This window comes from Pseudochaenichthys georgianus, chromosome 5, assembly GCF_902827115.2.
Source record: "Pseudochaenichthys georgianus chromosome 5, fPseGeo1.2, whole genome shotgun sequence".
NCBI classification, from domain to species: Eukaryota; Metazoa; Chordata; class Actinopteri; order Perciformes; family Channichthyidae; genus Pseudochaenichthys; species Pseudochaenichthys georgianus.
Window position 1 is genome coordinate 17,773,090 of NC_047507.1, and position 23,770 is coordinate 17,796,859.

The 23,770-nt window shown below is 40.1% G+C and overlaps 1 protein-coding gene across 2 annotated transcripts in view; it reads left to right on the top strand.

Annotated features, from left to right (window-relative positions):
- Nucleotides 1–1,084: 1,084 nt before the first annotated feature.
- The window catches only part of grm2b (glutamate receptor, metabotropic 2b), a 75,365-nt gene continuing 52,679 nt past the window's right edge, over nucleotides 1,085–23,770 (top strand). For both annotated transcript variants that reach the window (XR_004552222.2, XM_034084094.2), the window contains exons 1-2: nucleotides 1,085–1,578; nucleotides 6,312–6,930. Coding sequence is in view for 1 of the 2 variants with exons in the window: in XM_034084094.2 (XP_033939985.1) it covers nucleotides 6,421–6,930 (510 nt within the window). In the remaining variant the exon portion in view is untranslated. The remainder of the gene's footprint in view (nucleotides 1,579–6,311; nucleotides 6,931–23,770) is intronic.

Consider the following 23,770-nt stretch of genomic DNA (forward strand, 5'->3'; position numbering starts at 1 on the left):
TGTGGGTGAGAGGAGGGTGGCAGCGAGGCGACAAAGTGGGGAAAGGTGGTGGTGCTTCAGTGTGTGAAGATGACAGAGAAGGTGAGCAATGAAGCTAAAATAAATCTGAATGAACTTCTTGTTTTTGCCTGAATATTTCCAGATTGCATTGTAACTAGTTGTGTCGTGGAGAACTGGACACATAACCCAAACTAGTGCAGCAGACCTTTTTTCTGCACTCCTCACTAATTATGCAACAGGAATGTTGCTGATGTAATATTGTTTTTGATGAGGAAAGGAAAGTGCAGTTTGTCACATCAAGTATATCTTTGCTGAATGATTTGCTAGAACAGCACATGGTAGTTCACCTTAGTGAGACTTTGAAGTTTCACACGGCTGGCTGTGCTTTTAAATAGTAAATACATGTCGCTGAATCAAAACAGGGGTTTTTTTCATGGTTATTTTGTGGCAACACTTTTGGACGAATTTGCTCTTTTATGTATTGATTCAACCTTGAGCTCAAGTAGGCCTTCATTCTATGGACTACACTGCAGATTAAAGGATGTAAACAATTTAGCTTTCGAGTTTTGTTTGTGTGGGATTTTTCAGCCTTTTCAGTAAAAAAACAACTGTGCAAGTTCCCACTTGAGTTTGTGAAGTGCCACTCATCTGGAGTGCTATTCAATTGTAATGAGATGGAGGTGAATGAGGAGCTAGTCAGCCTTTATTGAGGGGGGAACAAGTTGCTCATTTCCGAAAATGCATTTTCCTAAAAAAAAGCTACAATGCATTTTTTGTGCATCGGGATTTTTTAAAGAGGGTTAGAGGTTATCATTAAAAGTTAGGTCAACATCATACTGTACAAGATCTGTCCCCAAAGTGTTAAAAAAGACCATGTGATAAAGGATGTGTACTTTTAAATAATGCACTTTCGTCATTGTGTTCATTCTTTACCCCTGCATACATCCAGCACACGTTTTTATTCAGTATTGTTGAGTTGTTCCAATGTTAGTGGTGTGAGTGCCTCGCAAACAAACGCTGTGTGAAGCACAGGGAGGATTCTGCAGCGTCCACTCGTTTCACTCACTAAAGCTGTGGAGCTGCAGAGAGCGGCTGCATGCGCGGGAGGATTCCTCACAGAAGTTGAATTGATTCACTACCCGAAGAGAAACGACTACACATAGGATATTTAATGCAAAACAAAAGTGAAATCACAGGTTAGTTTAGATACACTTGCCTCTCAGTCCAGGCAGTCACATAGGCTTTAGAGGAGAATTCGTCGCCCATCATTACTATCGATGCGAGTGGACACATGAGCATTGGGCGGTGGGCTGTATAGCTCCGGTCTGAACGCTTGCTGTGCACACGGTGGCTGGCAGGCACTAAATTGAAGAGCACCGAAGGAGTTTGTCAGACTTCGCCATTGTGAAAACACTTCAGAACCAAGGACAGATCCAAACCGCTGCCTGGCAAACATGCTCAAAGTGAACAACATCTGGACTCCGCTTGTCACTTAAAGCTCTGCACGTTGTATTGTCGGTCGACTGGAAAAGAGACCTGCAGATAAATCCGGCAAGATACATCTAGTGCTACTATAAGGTAAGACATGGTCACTTAATAACTTCGAATTTAACATAGTAGTATGATTTCCCCACACAGAACACTCTTTGTTTCAGTATTTGCCTGTCCCACGTAGCTACCTATGCATGTTTAATGTTGTTCTTCTTATAGTTAGATTTGATGCAGAATCCAACAACCTTAACTTTACTGCCATTAAATCCATTATAATACAATTTGATATATTTGTCCTAACATGTGCATTTTTGAACAATATGCACAACCAAAGAATATATCTGAACTTTACCCATTAGTGTCCAACACCAGTGTGACTGCATAGGTTGGGATACATATGTGAAGTTGTTATAGGCAATTAAGCAGCACAGTCACTTTGTCTTCAAAATTATTGCTTATTTTCCTTGAGCCAATCAGAGCTTTTGTTTTCAGACAGCTCCCTTAACAATGTTATTGCATCCGGCTGTGTGAGTAATTGTTTTCTTCAGTTTGCAAGATTTACAAATGGTATAATCTGATTTGGCATAATAGACAAACCCACAATCCCATAGCTGATAGATCACACAGGATGTGATGGAGCGGGATTTCTCTCAGAGGTGGACAGTGATAGATTGATTATTATAAGTTACTGTAATGCCACCAACTGTCTGCATGAATTAGATTACCATGTTATCATTAGATGGTGCCATAAACCTGTTATAGCCTCACTCATGCACTTTGTCTCTTGGCAATTGAAACACACACGTTTTCTTATGAATAAACATCCAGGTGAGATATTAGCACAATAAATAACGTTTCTGAGGGCTAAACAGCATGACTGATTTCCCTGTGCTATTTTGATGAAATTATGCACTTGATCTATGTTCAAATGTACAATTCAGACGGCTGCTGGCCAACACAGCGGCATCCTAATTCCTTCAGCTGACAAGTCCAGGTGGAGGGATAAACTGTTTCCCCAATAGTGTTGATATAATGATGGAAATGATTAGTAGAGAGGCTGCATTTCTTACATTCATTTTGGTGTTTTATTATCAGTAAATATAGGTATATCGCTTTCAACAGCTCCTTTAGATGATAATCAAGTGCCATAATGGTAAATGGCACAAGTGATTAGTCTTGTGTTTTCTGGCTGGTTTATGTGGAAACCGGCTGTTGTCATTTTAAATGGAAAGAAATTCATGGGGAAAAGGATGACATTTTGACAATAATCCATCTTCTCTAGTTTGTCATAAGAATGAGCACAAAATATTCTACCACAATAAATTATCATCCTATTAGTGTTACTCACAGTATTTTAGATGAATCTTATGGGACAAGTGTTGCGGCTGTTATTATTCAACAGGCTTAATGATTCATGTGTAGTGGATTAGACTCTAAATTAAATGTCATGTCATGAGCATTTAGGCATTTAACAAAAGGCTACGCACTGAACTAACCTGAGGGCAAAGTCTAAATTCTTGAGGCAATGTTACTGACATTAATATTAATAATGTTATCATACATCACACTTTTAATAAAGACATCAAATACATCGTTTTTCGAATTGTAGATGTTGTTTTATAATCAAATTAAAAATGGTGTTTATTTCCAGCACATTTTTCAAATAATTAACAGCATTTTATTTAAACCATGATACATACATAACACATGATGTGCGTGCCAATCAGTGTCCTTGCTGAAAGACATTGCAGTGAGTCATATAGTATGTTACACTTAAGCTATATTTGGACAAGACAATAAGGACTGGTATTTTCAAAGCCTCTCTGGCAAAATCATCTTGGGTGGGAGCAGTAATGCATTAGCTGATGGTTCAAACCTGACTAGAGCACACTGCTGTTTCTTTTTGAACTTGCTTTTCTTTTTTTCTTTTAATCAAATGGTCATATTTATTCACCATTATGTAGATGAATTAATGAGGACATGGTTCATGTGTGCCTCGCGTGACACAGCCTAATCAAACATTTCTTTGATTTGTGTGACAAACTAGCTGAAACTCAGTAACCACAGTTTCCAAACTCAGATATGAGTGTTGATATCAGAAGACACCAGACTCATATCTTCAAGTAAAGTGTCATGCAACGTGTCTTATCGTCTTGGTATACTGCTGTATATTTTTTATATTGAGTCAGGCACAATGAGTTTACATTTGTACAGTCAATATTTTTTTTCCCCCTTTCCCCCCCTCCAGGTCCTAGCTAGTAAATTAAATAACTACATAAATAGATACATGTATAGGTAAAAGTAAATTAATGTAGAAGATAATATTAAAAGAAAATTAATAGATAAGGAAATAAAGAATAGTAACAATAATACATGTACCCATATACTCACATATACCCACATAAGAACTTGCCTTTCAGAGGGAATATTGTGTGCAGACATCTCGGGAGCGAGTGACTCTCTCAGCTCCTGAGTGCGAGTGTGACAGATGCTTCTACATCAAGATAGTTTTAAAGATGTGATCTAGTCCTGATTAGAGCAACTTAGCAGAGCCTGATTCAAGCTGAAATCACAAGTGTTTAAAATATTGGATATCAGCATATATTTGCACTTCTTTAAGGTTTTGATAGAGGCTCTCCTGGACCGCTATTCTCACTTTGGCCTAGTTTGCATAATTGGCTTCTCCTTATTGCACCATTAATTCACACAGTGACCTAGTCCTGCAACCAGAAAGCCCCCATCTGCTCTAGCAGACAGCACAGAGGAGCAATTAGACTCTTAATGTTGAACTCTTCAAGTTACTTTCTCACCTTACTTCTTATAATAGGGCAAATGTGACGTAGAAATATTGAACACCTAAGGCGACTGTCTATAACGCACAGCGTGCCCGAGACAGATTTTACATTCCACTCCTCTGGTGTTAGGGTAGTTTATTTATCAATGTACCATGAGGTTTCCTACCCACAACCTGATGCAATATCTATCTGGGGGGACATTCAGCATTCGTTACACTTTTTATCCTTTTCTCTATTTTTTCTTGCACAACCGCTCAGGGTTGTCACAGGAAATTCTTCAAATGTCCCTGCAAAAGAACATGAATACACACTCTCACACACACACTCTCACACACACACTCTTACACACACACACACTCACACACACACACACACACACACACACACACACACACACACACACACACACACACACACACACACACACACGCACGCACGCGCACACACACACACACACACACACACACACACACACACACACACATACACACACACACACACACACGCGCACACACACACACACACACACACACACACACACACACACACACACACACACACACACACACACACACACACACACACACACACACACACACACACACACACACACACACACACACACACACACACACACACACACACACACACGCGTAGTGTAGTAATGTAGTTGCAGAAGCTGTATTTTTAACCTATTCTCTGTAAATCCCCCTATGGAGAGAAACAGAACACACTGATCAAACGTTTTTAAGAGAGCTTCTAATAATAGATCTGATAATACATTTAGGTTTCAAGTGACACGTTTTGTGTAATGTTATACTGTCAGTGACAACACTGTCAGAATAGGAAGAGTGTCTAATAAGCCCCCCATGGTTTGTTAATAAAGAAGGGAACAGCAGCACATTGTAGTCCAAACTGCAGCCAAGATCTGTGGGCTTACCAACGTGAATCCTCTCATATGAGGTTCGATTTTTTTGGATATCCAAAAACACACTAAAATAAAACGTTTTGTTGATTCAATGTGTCATTTTAACATCACTCTTCTTTCAAGTAATGTGACTAATCTTCATAATATATTCTTTGTTAAAGAGAGATTAATAATAGTCCCAATAGGCTGTAAATTATGAGTCATTATAAATCCCAGGGCAGTTTAAATCTGTTTTCTGAACTTGAGTGTGTTTGATGGATGTGATGAATGACTGTGTTTGAAAGAAACTGGATTGATTTCCTCTCTGTGATTGAAGCAGGCCACCCCTTAATCAGACATCATAACAACTCGCAGTGAGGCCCCAACCTGTAGCCCCCCACATGATAGGAATCTATATTAGCATACATGTCTCACTGCCCACTTCCCTGCAGTCCAACCCTTATTTTTCACCCACCATGTTTCCATAGCAACCCCAGCCATTGAGGATATGTGATATTTCAGTTGTAAGCTTGGAAACTACGCTTCACTTGAGAGATGCCTTAAATATCTATAAATGTTTGATGTGGTCACTCAGCAGAGTTTGTCTTTCAGATAAAACTGCAGTGATTATATTTCACACAGAAATCACAGAGGCTGATATAATTTTCTCACTTCAAAAAGTAACTCATAAGATTTGTAGCCCAATTTCAACCTCCTGAAAAAACAGTCTGAAGTTTGTGGTGTCCAATCGAAGCATTATTTGTCTATAAACATTTCTAAAGATCGCATTAGGCTGAGAAAAAAAAAAAACATTGAGCGAAAATCAATACGATAAAAGTTAAGAACCAAAGAAAAGAAAGTTTGGATATGAACTGGCTGCTTTCGTTATGCCTTCATGTGACTGTTTTATGTGTTGGAATAACGCTGTTAGCGAAAAGTTGAAAGAAAGTAATAGCAATGATAAAAATAAATGAAAAAAAGGCCATTCTGTTTATTCTGTTTCATATAGATAGATAGATAGATAGATAGATAGATAGATAGATAGATAGATAGATAGATAGATAGATAGATAGATAGACTTCATGCTGGGTAATTAGCTTTTCTTTTCATTCACTCAGGAAATATCCAACATGCTGAGAGAAGACTTCAATGTGATCTGCCTCCAGTCCCTGTGAACTCCAGCTCCTCTCTACTCCCGCCAGCTGAAGCCCTCAACCCTCTCCTACCATGCTGAGTGTAGTGATCAGGCCAAAGGTATGGGCCAGTTCTGCACATTACTGGCCCCTCCACATGCTCCTGCTGGAGCTGCTGATACCGGGGGTCCTGCCCAACATCTCCAGATTACCGCCCCCGGCCAAACGTGAGATCATCCTGGACGGGGACTTGGTGATTGGTGGCCTGTTCCCGGTGCACCAAAAAGGCGATGGCACAGAGGACTGCGGGAAGATCAATGAGGCGAGGGGGATCCAGAGGCTGGAGGCCATGCTGCTGGCACTTGATGAGATTAACGCCAGCGATCACATCCTTCCCGGACTCCAGCTGGGGGCCCACATCCTGGACACCTGCTCCAAGGACACATATGCTCTGGAGCAGTCTCTAGACTTCGTCAGGGCCTCCCTCACCAAAGTGCACGATCCAGGCTTCATCTGCCCAGACGGCTCCAGACCCGTCCAAAACGAGGTTCCACTGGCCATCTCTGGGGTCATTGGAGGGTCCTACAGTGATGTTTCAATCCAGGTAATAAACAAACTCAACTATCTGCCATAAAGCCGCAATAGCAACCTTCCTCTCAACTCATCCTTAGTTGTGATGCACATGTTACAGAAAGCAAGACTTTGAATGTATAATATTGTAAGGCAGTGCTTCTCAAAGTGTGGTCCGCAGACCACTGGTGGTCCGTGAGCGCCCCCTAGTGGTCCGTGAGTATATTGGTAACATTTCACATTTGAAATAAATAAATACATTTAAGTTTTTCGATCTCTCACGGGAATATCTCTGCAATGGAGCTAGCTTAAGTTTCACTTTTGATTGCATGATATAGCCCAGCGCAACACCTTTGGCACACATGTTGCCACCTGTTTGTACCATTTTCAGGCGATTTGTAAAAATCGATGTGTTTTGGGATATTTGTGGAGTTAGGTGGTCCGCGAGTGTTTTTTTATTGGTTAAGTGGTCCTTGGTATGAAAAAGTTTGAGAAACACTGTTGTAAGGGAAACATTAATGTGAAACTGCTTTAATTAAAGTTTTAAATGGTTTTAATCTCCGATCCAGCTGTATTGGAGAGGATGAGACCTGTGCAGATCATTTGGCTCCTGTGGAAATCCTGGCAAACTCCCACAATGCCATGCTATGCCACCAAATCTGTCTTTTGTCATTGTTTGTATTGAGAGACTTGTAGTGTAGTGTTGAAAATATCCAAAAATATCCAAAAAACATTTATTAGCAATGGTTGTAATCCAGAGTTTTAAACCAATACTCACATTAATTTCTAGAAATAGGCTTGGGTTTTCTTTGGTATGATAAGGTCAATCGTTAATAGACGTCATTGTCCTGCCCTGACCAGGAATAGCAACTGAGATAATGAGGCTGTACATCAGTTTCAAAGGTGTTAACTTTCAAAATATTTTAGTCTGAACCTCACCCCCGATTTAGGTGTCAGGTTTGGATTTGTGAATATTAGATTTTCTTCCACGATTTTACTAACTATTAAATTCTCTTTTAATCACTGAAACCGGGTTTGGCACTCACTTAGTTTTGTATAATCTTGATATGTTCTTCATTGCAATTCTGTTTATTAGTGAGTTTAGTTATGTCTGGTTCCCCCCCATTTCAAAATGTTTCCTTGTGTATGCCTTGTAAGTATTACCTACTTACTTGAAACACTTTTATATCTCACAGAAAACCCACACTAAATTCATTAATTGATTCCCTCACCCAGTGTTTCATCTTAGACTTGCAGCTAATGGATAAGCTTGTTAACATGCAGACACATTTACTCACAAACACAAATCATTAAATAAAAAATGCCTTGCATCTCCATTTTTACCGAACCAGCGGACTGAGCTGTGGCTGAAATGAGGATCCACCTGGGAGGATTCAGTTTGAACCATCCACATTCACAGAGAAATCCATCACTTTGACAGCAACTTCATCTCCGCCTTGCAAAGAAAACTGACCTTTTATACACACGGAACACACAAACGGACACACACACACACACACACACACACACACACACACACACACACACACACACACACACACACACACACACACACACACACACACACACACACACACGCACACACACACACACACACACACACACACACGAAAGGTTGCCAGAGGCGATGCATCTGAGCATAATGAATTCATTCTGATTGCCCTCACACGCCATAATTACGATGATGCACTGAGTGTCGTCGGGACTGTGTCGAGTTAGAACTCTTTTTTTTACAACACATTCATTACACACTAAAAAACCCACATGCACATAAGCACGCACATAAGCTCTATCTTTCAAATTGAAGCAAAGTAAACTATAAAAAAACAAGTGAAGCTTGTGGCTCTACCTAATGCAGTCGTCATAGAGACTTTAAATGCTTTCAGATAACAACCTTTCATATTACATTGTATTTCCTTGTTCTACTTGCAGCATCGCCAAGCTAATATAATTCCCTTATACAAAACATATGACATCTTGACTAAATAGAGTAATAGACTGATTACACTACATCTTGCATAAACGTCATTGTTATTTTGCCTGCTATGTCAGAATACTGTAGCTTAAACAAAGAATTACAATATCCAATTTATTGTAATTTAGTGTCTTCTATTTCTCTGACAAATTAGTATAAATATGTGTACATTCTTGTGTCTATAAACTACCATAGTGACATCTTCCACTAAAGGTTTTTTTGAATGGATTTCCAGTGATCCACATCTAGCACTTATTGTGGTTGGTAGTGTCACAGACCCTCATTGTGACATCACACTGAGGTACACTTCAGATTGGCTTGTTCAAATAATAATTTTCTCTCATTCAAAAGTTGGTTAAACACAGTGGCGAGCCGTGACTTTTATACCTAGGCCCTCTGACCTAATCTTATGCTAATCATAAATCTATCGATTAGATCTATGATTCGAAAATAATAAAAGTAGGGTAGACATGTGGATATTATCTAACAGGTTCGTTTTCCACAGACCTTATTTCAAGCTATTTTCCAAAATCCTATGGCGAAATCCCATTGCTTTCTGTCAAGGGAATCCGAGCGCAGCTTACTTCCGGGTTTTAGGACGCGTCACTGCACCACTTGCATAGACCTCACAGCGGGCGGAACTTGTCATAAAGTCCGCGATAATAAAGCCCGCCCATTTAGAGGGAAGATATGATTGGTCAATTGTACTGTCATTTGACATTACTCTCTCGTTGAGTTACTATAGCGGGCCCTCTGTGAATGTAGAGAGGGACCAACAAGCTCTCCCTTCTTCACATAACTCGCAGAGACGGCATCTAACCCTTCACATTCCAACAGAAACTGAACAGGCAGATTCGAAGGATTTATTTATTTGGAATTGTTATTTTAAATACAATTAAATCAAGTTATTTTGGTAAAACTAATGAAGCATTTAACAAAAAAAAAATATAAAAAATATATTTTTTTAATGTTTTCAAATATTATTTTTTAGAATATCTTAGGCCCTTAGGCTCGCCACTGGTTAAACAAATAGTTTTACCAGCTGCGTGATTTAAGAGCACCCCGTATAGACAATCCCTCTCTTCAACATGACCCACACACACACAGAGGATATCAAGGTTGTTTGTTTTAGCAACATCTTATGATGCAAGACACATCCTTTAATACAGTCCAGGTCAGCGCTGATAAACAATGTGCTGCGTGCAACAACTACACATGCAACATGACTAACGTTGGAGATTTTCACACATGACATACATTAAGCATCACATGCATATTTTTCATGCAGTAGTGTTTATGCAGCCGGATCAAGGGTAAACGATACTACATGAAGATGGCATTGGCAGGTATAGCTGTTGAAAGTGTTAAGTTAATAAATGTATTTCATATCACTTAGTCTTAGACGCTTGATTCTTAGGGTTGCTTTTAAAGATGATGCTGAGGAATGGATTCCATTGTTTTCCAACAAAGAGATGGAGATTGAGAACATTGACCAGCTCAGCAAAGAAGAGGGTAGGACTTCTGGATGTGAAATGTATTTTAATCCATAAATAATATATGAAATGATAAAAGAGCATTAGAGAGAAGTTAAACCCAATTAACCCAAAAAGAAAACGACACAAGTTCAAAAACCACAGATGCTGAAACCACAACTCATTATTTATATGTTTGTCTTACAGAGCTCTAAGGCATTACAGTCCTGTTAGGTGTTAGGAACCGTGACTCACTGATATGAGGACTCAATTGCACAACCCGGAGACGAAAAGGTTTGAAGAAAAATAAACTTTAATGGATAAAAAAAACAAAGAAACACTCTTTACAGAGGGAGTGACAAAACAAAACGCTCTCATGGAGGATATCAAAAAGGTACTTGGTCTCTATATGGCTGCTTGGATCTGACTTCTTGGCATGACGAACAAGACGAACTGACAACAGACAAGGGGAGACAGGACAATATATACAAGAGGTAAGTGGGAACAATCAGGGGAGGAGCAGACGCTGACGATGGCGGGAAACAAGAACCAAGGAAGTAAAGGCACCTGGAATGAGACGAGTACAAAATAAAACGGGAAGTGAAACAAACAAAACAAACATGAACGTGACAAATACATAACCAACTAACATAATTGACGGGACACAACAGTACCCCCCCCCTTCTAGGGCCGACTCCCGACGGCCCAGGCTGCTCAGGGTGGCGATCATAGAAGTCATTTATGAGTCTTTTATCCACCACGAAAGTCGAGGAGACCCAGCAACGTTCCTCAGGCCCCAACCATGTCTCCTAAAAATTACGTTCCCACAGAACTAAACTGCATTCTCAATTACGTTTAGCTAGAAACGTATTTTCTCCCACGTTACGTTAGTTATGAACGTATCTCAAATACGTTTATTTTCTACATATCTTCTAGAAGCATATTTTCTTCCACGTTACGTTAGTTATGAATGTAACTTAAATACGTTTATTTTCTACATATCTTTGCCATTTATTGTCTTGCTTATAATAATGATAATTAGTTATTTATAAATATCATTTTAGAGCACACCTTTGAAATCGACAATCGGGCTCGATATATGGTTAAATTAAAATCAGTAGGCGAGGCTGTAATTTCGCCAGCTGTTACTCTCATGTGCGAGGCAGAACATAATAGTTTTAACATGCCAAAAAGCTGCTGTGTCGTTTATTGCACCTCAAACATTAAAACAAATCCAGAGTTACGTGTTTCTGTACTTCCTCTAAGAAGAAAGGACAGTAACAGAAGAGCTCTGTGACTTCAGGCTTGATCGCCGTTCAAATGACAGCGTTGGTTTCTCCAAAAGTGGGCGGGGCTGTAAAGTGAAGTAGATTTACTCTCATCTATTATTCAAAACCATTCTATTTATTCTAACGTAAATTACATGCCAGTGTTTTATCTTTTATTTATTTGTTTTTATTTTAAATCGTATAATGTCTGACTTTTTTTTCCGTCTGTGAGGAAAAGAAATGGGGCTCAGAGCCTCAAAATACTGAAATCTGTATTTTTTAAAATCTTTTCCTTCTAATTTATTATTCTTTTCTAAATAACACACTGTTATTTACTCAACAATAACACACAATTATCCTTGTTTTTATTTATTCATTTAATTCTATAATCTTGGGCTTTTTAGCCGTAAATAAAGTCACCGGAAACAGACGGGACATTTTGAGCGATACACACCACAAACCCACTAAACTGATTACCCAAGATCCTCAGCTTGAAGCTTGTTGATTGGATGTTTTAGCCGCAATGCACGCTGGGATATGGTGTTGATATGATATGGAGATATGATATCCGACAACGAAAAATAAAATAATACCTAATTCAGAGTGTGCTTGCTTTTCTCTTTGGAAGTCATCACATAACGGCATTGTAATACACGGTTCGGCTGCATTACATATTACACATCTGCCGTAATTCTTTATTTATAGAGAGAGACAAACAGGAGAACTGCTGCCAAAACTGAATACTTGACGTGGATCATAAATATATCAACAATTAAACAACATCTTCAATTTCTTTTCACAAAATACGTCTCCTTGCAGTATCAATAGTAATTCGGCTGACTTTTATATTTGATCCAATTGGTATATAGGTTATATTTACACCATAACGGTGCACAGCTGATCGAAAAGGACTTGTAGTTTTTAAAGATATTACTGATTTTCTTTGAATATAAGAATCTAAATACTGAGTTGAGAGAATAGTCAGGGGATTTGGGTGATGGGAGACACATCTATGGAATCACAATTTCAATAGCTTACTATTAAATGACGGATAGCCTATGCCTTTCTGTCTGTGATGTTTTACAAATCAGATATTAATGTGTAGAAGTAAAACAAGAGAAATAGTATAGCAATATCCTGTACAATTATGTAAAAACATGAATAAAACTACACATCTTCAGATGTTATACATAAGTGTCTACACTAATAATACAAAGTTATTATTAGTATGCTGTGTGTACCTTGTGTGCACCGCCTAGTGGTTAAAGCATGTTATTGAATTATTTTTGTTGAATAATCTTATTTGATCAAAACAATATTAAGAGTACATACTTTCATAGGGGGAAAGTAGAAGGTCAATGATAGAAATATAGAATATAAAAAGTCAAGAAGATACTAAGTGATCTCTACAATAAAACAGTTTAGTGCTGGATGTACAAAGATATTAATAGGAGGATGTGCAAAACAGAAAAACGAATTAACCTTTATTAACACATTAAAAAATACTTTAGGTTAAGGTCTTCTTTTAAACAAGAAAAAAGCTCTGGGGGTATCTATCTACAGATGAATATTAAGCCTGACAAAGTACTTAACGTCTAAAATATTGCTTTCCTGCAATGTTAACTATGTTGAAACACTTATTTTAAATGATATTATACACATTAATTATACTCTTATGTATGTAGATAGAATAAGAAATGTGCAGAATATGACAGTTTAATGGTGGAGGTATACAGTACACACATATTGATAGATGTCTGTTGAGGAACCTGCGACCCAAGTTGTGTATAAGATCAATACACCTTAGAAAACCTTGAAATCTTGAAAGGGATATGCAAAATAGCCATTATACAGTTTTTAATTAACTATTAGTAGAGAATAACGAGTAATGAATATACTTTATAAAGATCTGCAGATAAATGTTTAGTCTTCTCAAGCACCAACTATCAAATATCTCTCCTGATTGTTGGCACTTGACAATCACCTTCCCTGAATTGTATTCAGGTGTAACTAAAGTCTGCTTTAAGGGTTGTTTATATTCCACATCATTAATCAGAATCTGCAAAGTAACTAAACTAAATGTAGTGGAGTAAAAATACCAGGTTAACCTCTGAATTGTAGTGGAGTAGAATTACAAAGTAACAATGAGCTGTCGTGTGGGTATATATTAATGCTGCACATTATGGATACAAGCGATTTTCACCCATTTAGTAATTACATGTTTTAAATGTGTACACACCAATGTGTTTCCTATCGCCTAAACCTCCAGGGCTGTACACAGTTTAATACTGTCAACTTCTACATTTGGGAAAAACGTCTTTTAAAACTACAATTCCCAGTAGAGACGTGCCATAGAGAAACATGTTGCGAAACACAATAGCCAGCATGTGTAGTTCTGGTGGGGCGTTCGAGTCCAGTTTTGAATAGTCTGCCGTGGTTTCGTTCCATTTCAAAGAGCTTGACGCTCGGCGTAACCTTGGCGCAACATCACGGGGTTTGTCAACGGGACTGTAGTCCCAAACGATAGCTGGGGATTATGGGTAGTGTAGTGTCTTGGGCCATCCTAAATCTCGAAATGTCCCGTCTGTTTCTGGTGACTTTATTTACGGCTAAAAAGCATGCTAAAATGCCCAAGATTATAGAATTAAACGAATAAATAAAAACAAGGATAATTGTGTGGTATTGTTGAGTAAATAACAGTGTGTTATTTAGAAAAGAATAACAAATTAGAAGGAAGAGATTTTAAAAAAATACAGATTTCAGTATTTTGAATCTCTAAACCCCATTTCTTTTCCTCAAAGACGACAAAAAAAGTCCGACATTATACGATTTAAAATAAAAACAAATAAATAAAAAGATAAAACACTGGCATGTAATACGTTAGAATAAATAGAATGGTTTTGAATAATAGATGACAGTAAAATCTACTTCACTTTACAGCCCCGCCCACTTTTGGGGAAACCAACGCTGTCATTTGAACGGCGATCAAGCCTGAAGCCACAGAGCTCTTCTGTTACTGTCCTTTCTTCTTAGAGGAAGTACAGAAACACGTAACTCTGGATTTGTTTTAATGTTTGAGGTGCAATGAACGACACAGCAGCTTTTTGGCATGTTAAAACTAGTATGTTCTGCCTCGCACATGAGAGTAACAGCTGGCGAAATTACAGCCTCGCCTACTGATTTTAATTTAACCATATATCGAGCCCGATTGTCGATTTCAAAGGTGTGCTCTAAAATGATATTTATAAATGACTATTATCATCATTATAAGCAAGACAATAAATGGCAAAGATATGTAGAAAATAAACGTATTTCAGATACGTTCATAAGGAACGTAACCTGGGAGAAAACATGTTTCTAGAAGATATGTAGAAAATAAACATATTTGAGATACGTTCATAACAACGTAACGTGGGAGTAAATACGTTTCTAGCTAAACGTAATTGAGAATGCAGTGTTAGTTCTGTGGGAACGTAATTTTTAGGAGACAGGGTTGCAGGCCCGTATCCCTCCCAATCGACAAGAATTGGCGTCCTCGGCCCCGTTTTTGCGGACCGACAGAAGTTTCCTGACCGTGTACACCGGGCCACCATCAACGATCCGGGTGGAGGAGGTGTTTTGGAGGTGGGGAACCAGGAGTGCTTCTTGCTGGCTTGAGTTTGCTGACATGGAACGTAGGATGAACCTTCAAGGGACCTGGGGAGTTCTGTCCCGGCTGTAGAGGGGGGGCCCGCACGTCTGTGACGATCCGCCGCTGACTTCATCCGGGTCGAGTGTCCGGAGTAGCGGCCCTGCCGAGCCCCAGCCCAGACCCGCTGACAGCGTCGAACCATAGCGTGCGCGGAGGACAACTTGACTTCTTCTTCATTGGCAGGGAAGAGAGGGGGCTGATATCCGTTCGCACACTGGAACGGGGAGAGACCAGTGGCAGCCGATAGAAGAGTGTTGTGAGCGTACTCTACCCAGGTCAGATGATCGCTCCAAGTGGATTGCTTCTGGGACACGAGACACCTGAGGCAGGTTTCGAGGTCCTGATTCAGGCGTTCTGTCTGACCGTTGGACTGCGGGTGATAACCGGAGGACAAGCTGACGGTGGCGCCGAGGAGTTGGCAAAACTCTTCCAGAAGATGGAAGTGAACTGAGGACCTCTGTCTGAAACTATGTCGCTGGGAAAACCATGAATTCTGAACACATGAGTAAGCATGACCTCTGCCGTTTTCTTGGCAGAGGGAAAGTTTGAGCAGAGGAATGAAATGTACCATCTTTGAGAACCGATCCACCACTGTAAGGACGGTAGGTCGTTTACCTTTGGAAGGTGGGAATCCAGTCACAAAGTCCATGGAGATATGCGACCATGGTCGTTGAGGCACTGGGAGAGGCTGGAGCAGACCCACCTGGGCCTGGGAAGAAGTCTTATTCCGGGCGCACGCTGGACAGGTCGCCACTATTCAGAGACCTCTTTTCTCATGGCCGGCCACCAGAACCGCTGCTTTATGGCAAACATAGTTCGCCGGACCCCCGGATGGCATGTGAGCTTGGACGTGTGAGCCCAGTGGATTACCTGAGAGCGTAAAGACACAGGGAACAAACAAACGGTTGTCTGGACACCACTAAGTGCCGGGCTCACAACATTAGCCTGCTTCACATCTGTTTCTATCTGCCAAGTTACCGACCCCACCACACAGTTTAGTGGAAGGATTGATTCAGGTTTCTTGGCATTAGGGACAGGTTCAAAAAGACGAGAGTGCGTCTGGCTTATGGTTTTGCGTACCGGGTCTAAAGGATAACGTAAAGTTAAACCTACTAAAGAACAGAGACCACCGGGCCTGACGTGAATTGAGTCTCTTGGTTTTTCTGACATACTCTAAGTTCTTGTGGTCTATCCACACAACCAAACGGTTGCTCCGCCCCTTCGAGCCAGGTCTCCATCCTCCAAAGCTGCTTTTGACAGCTAGTAACTCCTTGTTCCCCACATCATAGTTCTTTTCAGCTGAGTTCAACTTGCGCGATAGATAAGCGCAGGGGTGCATCCGGTTATCCTTGGAGGACCTCTGGGACAACACAGCCCCTATGCCCTGTTGGACGCGGTTGACAAGTTGGCAAAACCCCAGGAACTGTTGGACTCTCTTGCGGCTATCTGGAGTAGGCCAGTTGGTCACCGCACTGACTTTGGACGGATCCATCTGGAACTGATTGGCGGGTGATAATGTAGCCCAGGAAAGAGACAGTGGTTGCATGGAAATCGCACTTCTCAGCTTTCACATACAACTGATTCTCCAGACGCTTCTGGAGGACTTGGCGGACATGAGACTGAAATATCTGGAGAGAAAATCTGATATCGTCCAAATACACGAAAACGACACAGTTGACAAATTCTCAAAATAATAGTCATTGACCATAGTTTGAAAAACAGCAGGAGCATTGCATAGTCCAAAAGGCATAACCCTGTATTCGTAATGTCCGCTAGGTGTGTTGAACCCCGTTTCCACTCGTCACCCTCTCTATCCTGACGAGTTGGTAGGCATTTCTCAGATCGAGCTTGGTGACAACCTTAGCTGACTGAAGTAGTTCAAAAGCCTGTAGACATCAGCGGGAAGTGGGGTGGCGGTTTTTCACCGTAATGTCATTAATGGGCTGTAGTTCAATGCATGGTCTTAGAGCACCCAATCCTTCTTCCCCACAAAGAAGAATCCTGCACCCCGCAGATGAAAAAGAGGGACGGATTATATCCCCGCTTTCAGTGAGGAGATGTAGTCATCCATGGCCGCCCGCTCTGGTCTTGAAGATAGAATATAAGCGCCCCCTAGGGATGAGTGCGCCAGGTAACAGGTCGATGGCACAGTCAAACGGACGATGAGGAGGCAATGATAGTGCTTTGGTTTTGTTAAAAACCTCTTTAATGTCATTGTAGCAAGAGGGGACCTTGGAAAGGTCAGGAAAGTCTGAGCTACTATCAGCCACTGCAACAGTACGTGGAGCTTTACATGAATGTTCACAATTCTCTCCCCATCCCTTAATTTGTCCTGAACACCAGTCTATATGTGGGTTGTGGGTTTTTAACCAGGGAAACCCCAAAATCAGCGGATGCTGTGCAGAATCGAACAGATGAAATTGCATCATTTCCACATGATTATTGTCAATAGTCACTTGCATGGGTTCTGTACAGTCAGTGACTCTACACATAAGTCTGCCGTCTAGGGCACTGGCATTGACGGGATGTTTGAGCGGAACAGTCTTAATATTAAGACGTTCCGCTATACCCCAGTCTATGAGACTTTCATCAGCCCCAGAGTCAATTAAGGCCCCCATAGTGTGTGTCTGACTATTGGCAGTGATATTACCTGGGTGAGTGTGCGAGGAGGATAATCAGATGAAATTTTGCTCACCAACGCCCTCCTCATGGTTGGTGAGCATGTCCTTTTCCCGGACATATCGCCTGCTGGTGTCCCATATGACCACAGTAGAAGCAGCATCCCTCCTGCAGGCGGCGCCGTCGTTCCTCTGGAGAAATCCTCGTTCTCCCGAGCTGCATAGGTTCCTCCGGTGCCTGTGGTGGCGCTGTCACTGCTGGGCCTGATGAAGAGGCGAACAAGGAATCCCATGAGGACTGCCTACCCAGAGAGCGCCCCTGGTGGCTGGGAGGTCTTGTTGCGACTCTGCGTCGTTCTCTCTCTCTTTCCCTGATGCGATTGTCAATTCGGAGAGATGTGGAAATGAGTGATTCGAGGTCTTGTGGTAACTCTAATGGAGCCAGGTGATCTTTAATCGTCTCTGAGAGTCCATTGCGGAAGGCATCTATTAATGCTGGAGTATTCCAGCCACTGTCTATGGCTAAGGTACAGAACTCTATGGCATAATCTACTACGGGCCTTGAGTGCTGTTTGAGCTGCATAAGAGCCCGAGTGGCGTCACCGGTAGGTGAGGTAATATCAAATATGCGGCTCATAGTGTCTTTGAACGCTATGAAGGATCTACAGATATTAGAATTTCTAGACCACTCCGCAGTGGCCCATGCGGCAGCTCTGCCGGTTAAGTGGGAGACCATAAACGCTATCTTAGCCTCATCAGATACAAAAGCTGCTGGATTAAGTTGGTAATGTAAATCACACTGGACTAAGAAGGCTCTGCAGTTGCTCGATTCTCCTGAGTATTTCTCCGGTGCTGCCAACCGCAGTGGAACAGGAAAGGCATGATTCACAGCAGGATTGGCATCAGGTGGAGTAGCAGGAATCGGAGCTGTGGGAGCTGCCTCCAGATGAGAGAGAAGCCCGTGGAGCTGTGTTGCCAGATGGTTCACCTGTGAAGTGACGGAGGTCTGGAAACGCTCCTGGCGATCTGAAAGCTCCTTGACTCCTTGGCTAATATTCTTTAGCTGCTCCTGGTGTTGATGGATGACGTTACCCTGTACGGACAAGGGCGGTCTGCAGGGTCTTGGGGTTGGCTGAGTCCATATTTTGGTCAGTTCGTTCTGTTAGGAACCATGACTCACTGATATGAGGACTCAATTGCACAACCCGGAGACGAAAATGTTTGAAGAAAAATAAACTTTAATGGATCAAAAAACAAAGAAACACTCTTTACAGAGGGAGTGACAAAAGCAAAACGCTCTCATGGAGGATATCAAAAAGGTACTTGGTCTCTCTATGGCTGCTTGGATCTGACTTATTGGCATGACGAACAAGACGAACTGACAACAGACAAGGGGAGACAGGACAATATAGACAAGAGGTAAGTGGGAACAATCAGGGGGAGGAGCAGACGCTGACGATGGCGGGAAACAAGAACCAGGAAGTAAAGGCACCTGGAATGAGACGAGTACAAAATAAAACGGGAAGTGAACAAACAAAACAACATGAACGTGACAAATACATAACCAACTACATAATTGACGGGACACAACAGTACCCCCCCCTTCTAGGGCCGAGCTCACCGACGGCCCAGGCTGCTCAGGGTGGCGATCATAGAAGTCATTTATGAGTCTTTTATCCACCACGAAAGTCGAGGAGACCCAGCAACGTTCCTCAGGCCCAACCATGTCTCCTAAAAATTACGTTCCCACAGAACTAAACTGCATTCTCAATTACGTTTAGCTAGAAACGTATTTTCTCCCACGTTACGTTAGTTATGAACGTATCTCAAATACGTTATATTTTCTACATATCTTCTAGAAGCATGATTTTCTTCCACGTTACGTTAGTTATGAATGTAACTTAAATACGTTTATTTGCTACATATCCTTTTGCCATTTATTGTCTTGCTTATAATAATGATAATTAGTTATTTATAAATATCATTTTAGAGCACACCTTTGAAATCGACAATCGGGCTCGATATATTGTTAAATTAAAATCAGTAGGCGAGGCTGTAATTTCGCCAGCTGTTTACTCTCATGTGCGAGGCAGAACATAATAGTTTTAACATGCCAAAAAGCTGCTGGGGTCGTTTATTGCAAACCTCAAACATTAAAAACAAATCCAGAGTTACGTGTTTCTGTACTTCCTCTAAGAAGAAAGGACAGTAACAGAAGAGCTCTGTGACTTCAGGCTTGATCGCCGTTCAAATGACAGCGTTGGTTTCTCCAAAAGTGGGCGGGGCTGTAAAGTGAAGTAGATTTACTCTCATCTATTATTCAAAACCATTCTATTTATTCTAACGTAAATTACATGCCAGTGTTTTATCTTTTATTTATTTGTTTTTATTTTAAATCGTATAATGTCTGACTTTTTTCCGTCTGTGAGGAAAAGAAATGGGGCTCAGAGCCTCAAAATACTGAAATCTGTATTTTTTAAAATCTTTTCCTTCTAATTTATTATTCTTTTCTAAATAACACACTGTTTTTACTCAACAATAACACACAATTATCCTTGTTTTATTTATTCATTTAATTCTATAATCTTGGGCTTTTAGCCGTAAATAAAGTCACCGGAAACAGACGGGACATTTTGAGCGATACACACCACAAACCCACTAAACTGATTACCCAAGATCCTCAGCTTGAAGCTTGTTGATTGGATGTTTTAGCCGCAATGCACGCTGGGATATGGTGTTGATATGATATGGAGATATGATATCCGACAACGAAAAATAAAATAATACCTAATTCAGAGTGTGCTTGCTTTTCTCTTTGGAAGTCATCACATAACGGCATTGTAATACACGGTTCGGCTGCATTACATATTACACATCTCCCGTAATTCTTTATTTATAGAGAGAGACAAACAGGAGAACTGCTGCCAAAACTGAATACTTGACGTGGATCATAAATATATCAACAATTAAACAACATCTTCAATTTCTTTTCACAAAATACGTCTCCTTGCAGTATCAATAGTAATTCGGCTGACTTTATATTTGATCCAATTGGTATATAGGTTATATTTACACCATAACGGTGCACAGCTGATCGAAAAGGACTTGTAGTTTTTTAAAGATATTACTGATTTTCTTTGAATATAAGAATCTAAATACTGAGTTGAGAGAATAGTCAGGGGATTTGGGTGATGGGAGACACATCTATGGAATCACAATTTCAATAGCTTACTATTAAATGACGGATAGCCTATGCCTTTCTGTCTGTGATGTTTTACAAATCAGATATTAATGTGTAGAAGTAAAACAAGAGAAATAGTATAGCAATATCCTGTACAATTATGTAAAAACATGAATAAAACTACACATCTTCAGATGTTATACATAAGTGTCTACACTAATAATACAAAGTTATTATTAGTATGCTGTGTGTACCTTGTGTGCACCGCCTAGTGGTTAAAGCATGTTATTGAATTATTTTGTTGAATAATCTTATTTGATCAAAACAATATTAAGAGTACATACTTTCATAGGGGGAAAGTAGAAGGTCAATGATAGAAATATAGAATATAAAAAGTCAAGAAGATACTAAGTGATCTCTACAATAAAACAGTTTAGTGCTGGATGTACAAAGATATTAATAGGAGGATGTGCAAAACAGAAAAACGAATTAACCTTTATTAACACATTAAAAAATACTTTAGGTTAAGGTCTTCTTTTAAACAAGAAAAAAGCTCTGGGGGTATCTATCTACAGATGAATATTAAGCCTGACAAAGTACTTAACGTCTAAAATATTGCTTTCCTGCAATGTTAACTATGTTGAAACACTTATTTTAAATGATATTATACACATTAATTATACTCTTATGTATGTAGATAGAATAAGAAATGTGCAGAATATGACAGTTTAATGGTGGAGGTATACAGTACACACATATTGATAGATGTCTGTTGAGGAACCTGCGACCCAAGTTGTGTATAAGATCAATACACCTTAGAAAACCTTGAATCTTGAAAGGGATATGCAAAAATAGCCATTATACAGTTTTTAATTAACTATTAGTAGAGAATAACGAGTAATGAATATACTTTATAAAGATCTGCAGGATAAATGTTTAGTCTTCTCAAGCACCAACTATCAAATAGCTCTCCTTGATTGTTGGCACTTGACATCACCTTCCCTGAATTGTATTCAGGTGTAACTAAAGTCTGCTTTAAGGGTTGTTTATATTCCACATCATTAATCAGAATCTGCAAAGTAACTAAACTAAATGTAGTGGAGTAAAAATACCAGGTTAACCTCTGAATTGTAGTGGAGTAGAATTACAAAGTAACAATGAGCTGTCGTGTGGGTATATATTAATGCTGCACATTATGGATACAAGCGATTTTCACCCATTTAGTAATTACATGTTTTAAATGTGTACACACCAATGTGTTTCCTATCGCCTAAACCTCCAGGGCTGTACACAGTTTAATACTGTCAACTTCTACATTTGGGAAAAACGTCTTTTAAAACTACAATTCCCAGTAGAGACGTGCCATAGAGAACATGTTGCGAAACACAATAGCCAGCATGTGTAGTTCTGGTGGGGCGTTCGAGTCCAGTTTTGAATAGTCTGCCGTGGTTTCGTTCCATTTCAAAGAGCTTGACGCTCGGCGTAACCTTGGCGCAACATCACGGGGTTTGTCAACGGGACTGTAGTCCCAAACGATAGCTGGGGATTATGGGTAGTGTAGTGTCTTGGGCCATCCTAAATCTCGAAATGTCCCGTCTGTTTCTGGTGACTTTATTTACGGCTAAAAAGCATGCTAAAATGCCCAAGATTATAGAATTAAACGAATAAATAAAAACAAGGATAATTGTGTGGTATTGTTGAGTAAATAACAGTGTGTTATTTAGAAAAGAATAACAAATTAGAAGGAAGAGATTTTAAAAAAATACAGATTTCAGTAATTTTGAATCTCTAAACCCCATTTCTTTTCCTCAAAGACGACAAAAAAAGTCCGACATTATACGATTTAAAATAAAACAAATAATAAAAAGATAAAACACTGGCATGTAATACGTTAGAATAAATAGAATGGTTTTGAATAATAGATGACAGTAAAATCTACTTCACTTTACAGCCCCGCCCACTTTTGGGGAAACCAACGCTGTCATTTGAACGGCGATCAAGCCTGAAGCCACAGAGCTCTTCTGTTACTGTCCTTTCTTCTTAGAGGAAGTACAGAAACACGTAACTCTGGATTTTTTTTAATGTTTGAGGTGCAATGAACGACACAGCAGCTTTTTGGCATGTTAAAACTAGTATGTTTCTGCCTCGCACATGAGAGTAACAGCTGGCGAAATTACAGCCTCGCCTACTAGTTTTAATTTAAACCATATATCGAGCCCGATTGTCGATTTCAAAGGCTGTGCTCTAAAATGATATTTATAAATGACTATTATCATCATTATAAGCAAGACAATAAATGGCAAAGATATGTAGAAAATAACCGTATTTCAGATACGTTCATAAGGAACGTAACCTGGGAGAAAACTGTTTCTAGAAGATATGTAGAAAATAAACGTATTTGAGATACGTTCATAACAAACGTAACGTGGGAGTAAATACGTTTCTAGCTAAACGTAATTGAGAATGCAGTTTAGTTCTGTGGGAACGTAATTTTTAGGAGACAGGGTTGCAGGCCCGTATCCCTCCCAATCGACCAAGAATTGGCGTCCTCGGCCCCGTTTGCGGGACCGACAGAAGTTTCCTGACCGTGTACACCGGGCCACCATCAACGATCCGGGGTGGAGGAGGGGTTTGGAGGGGGGAAACCA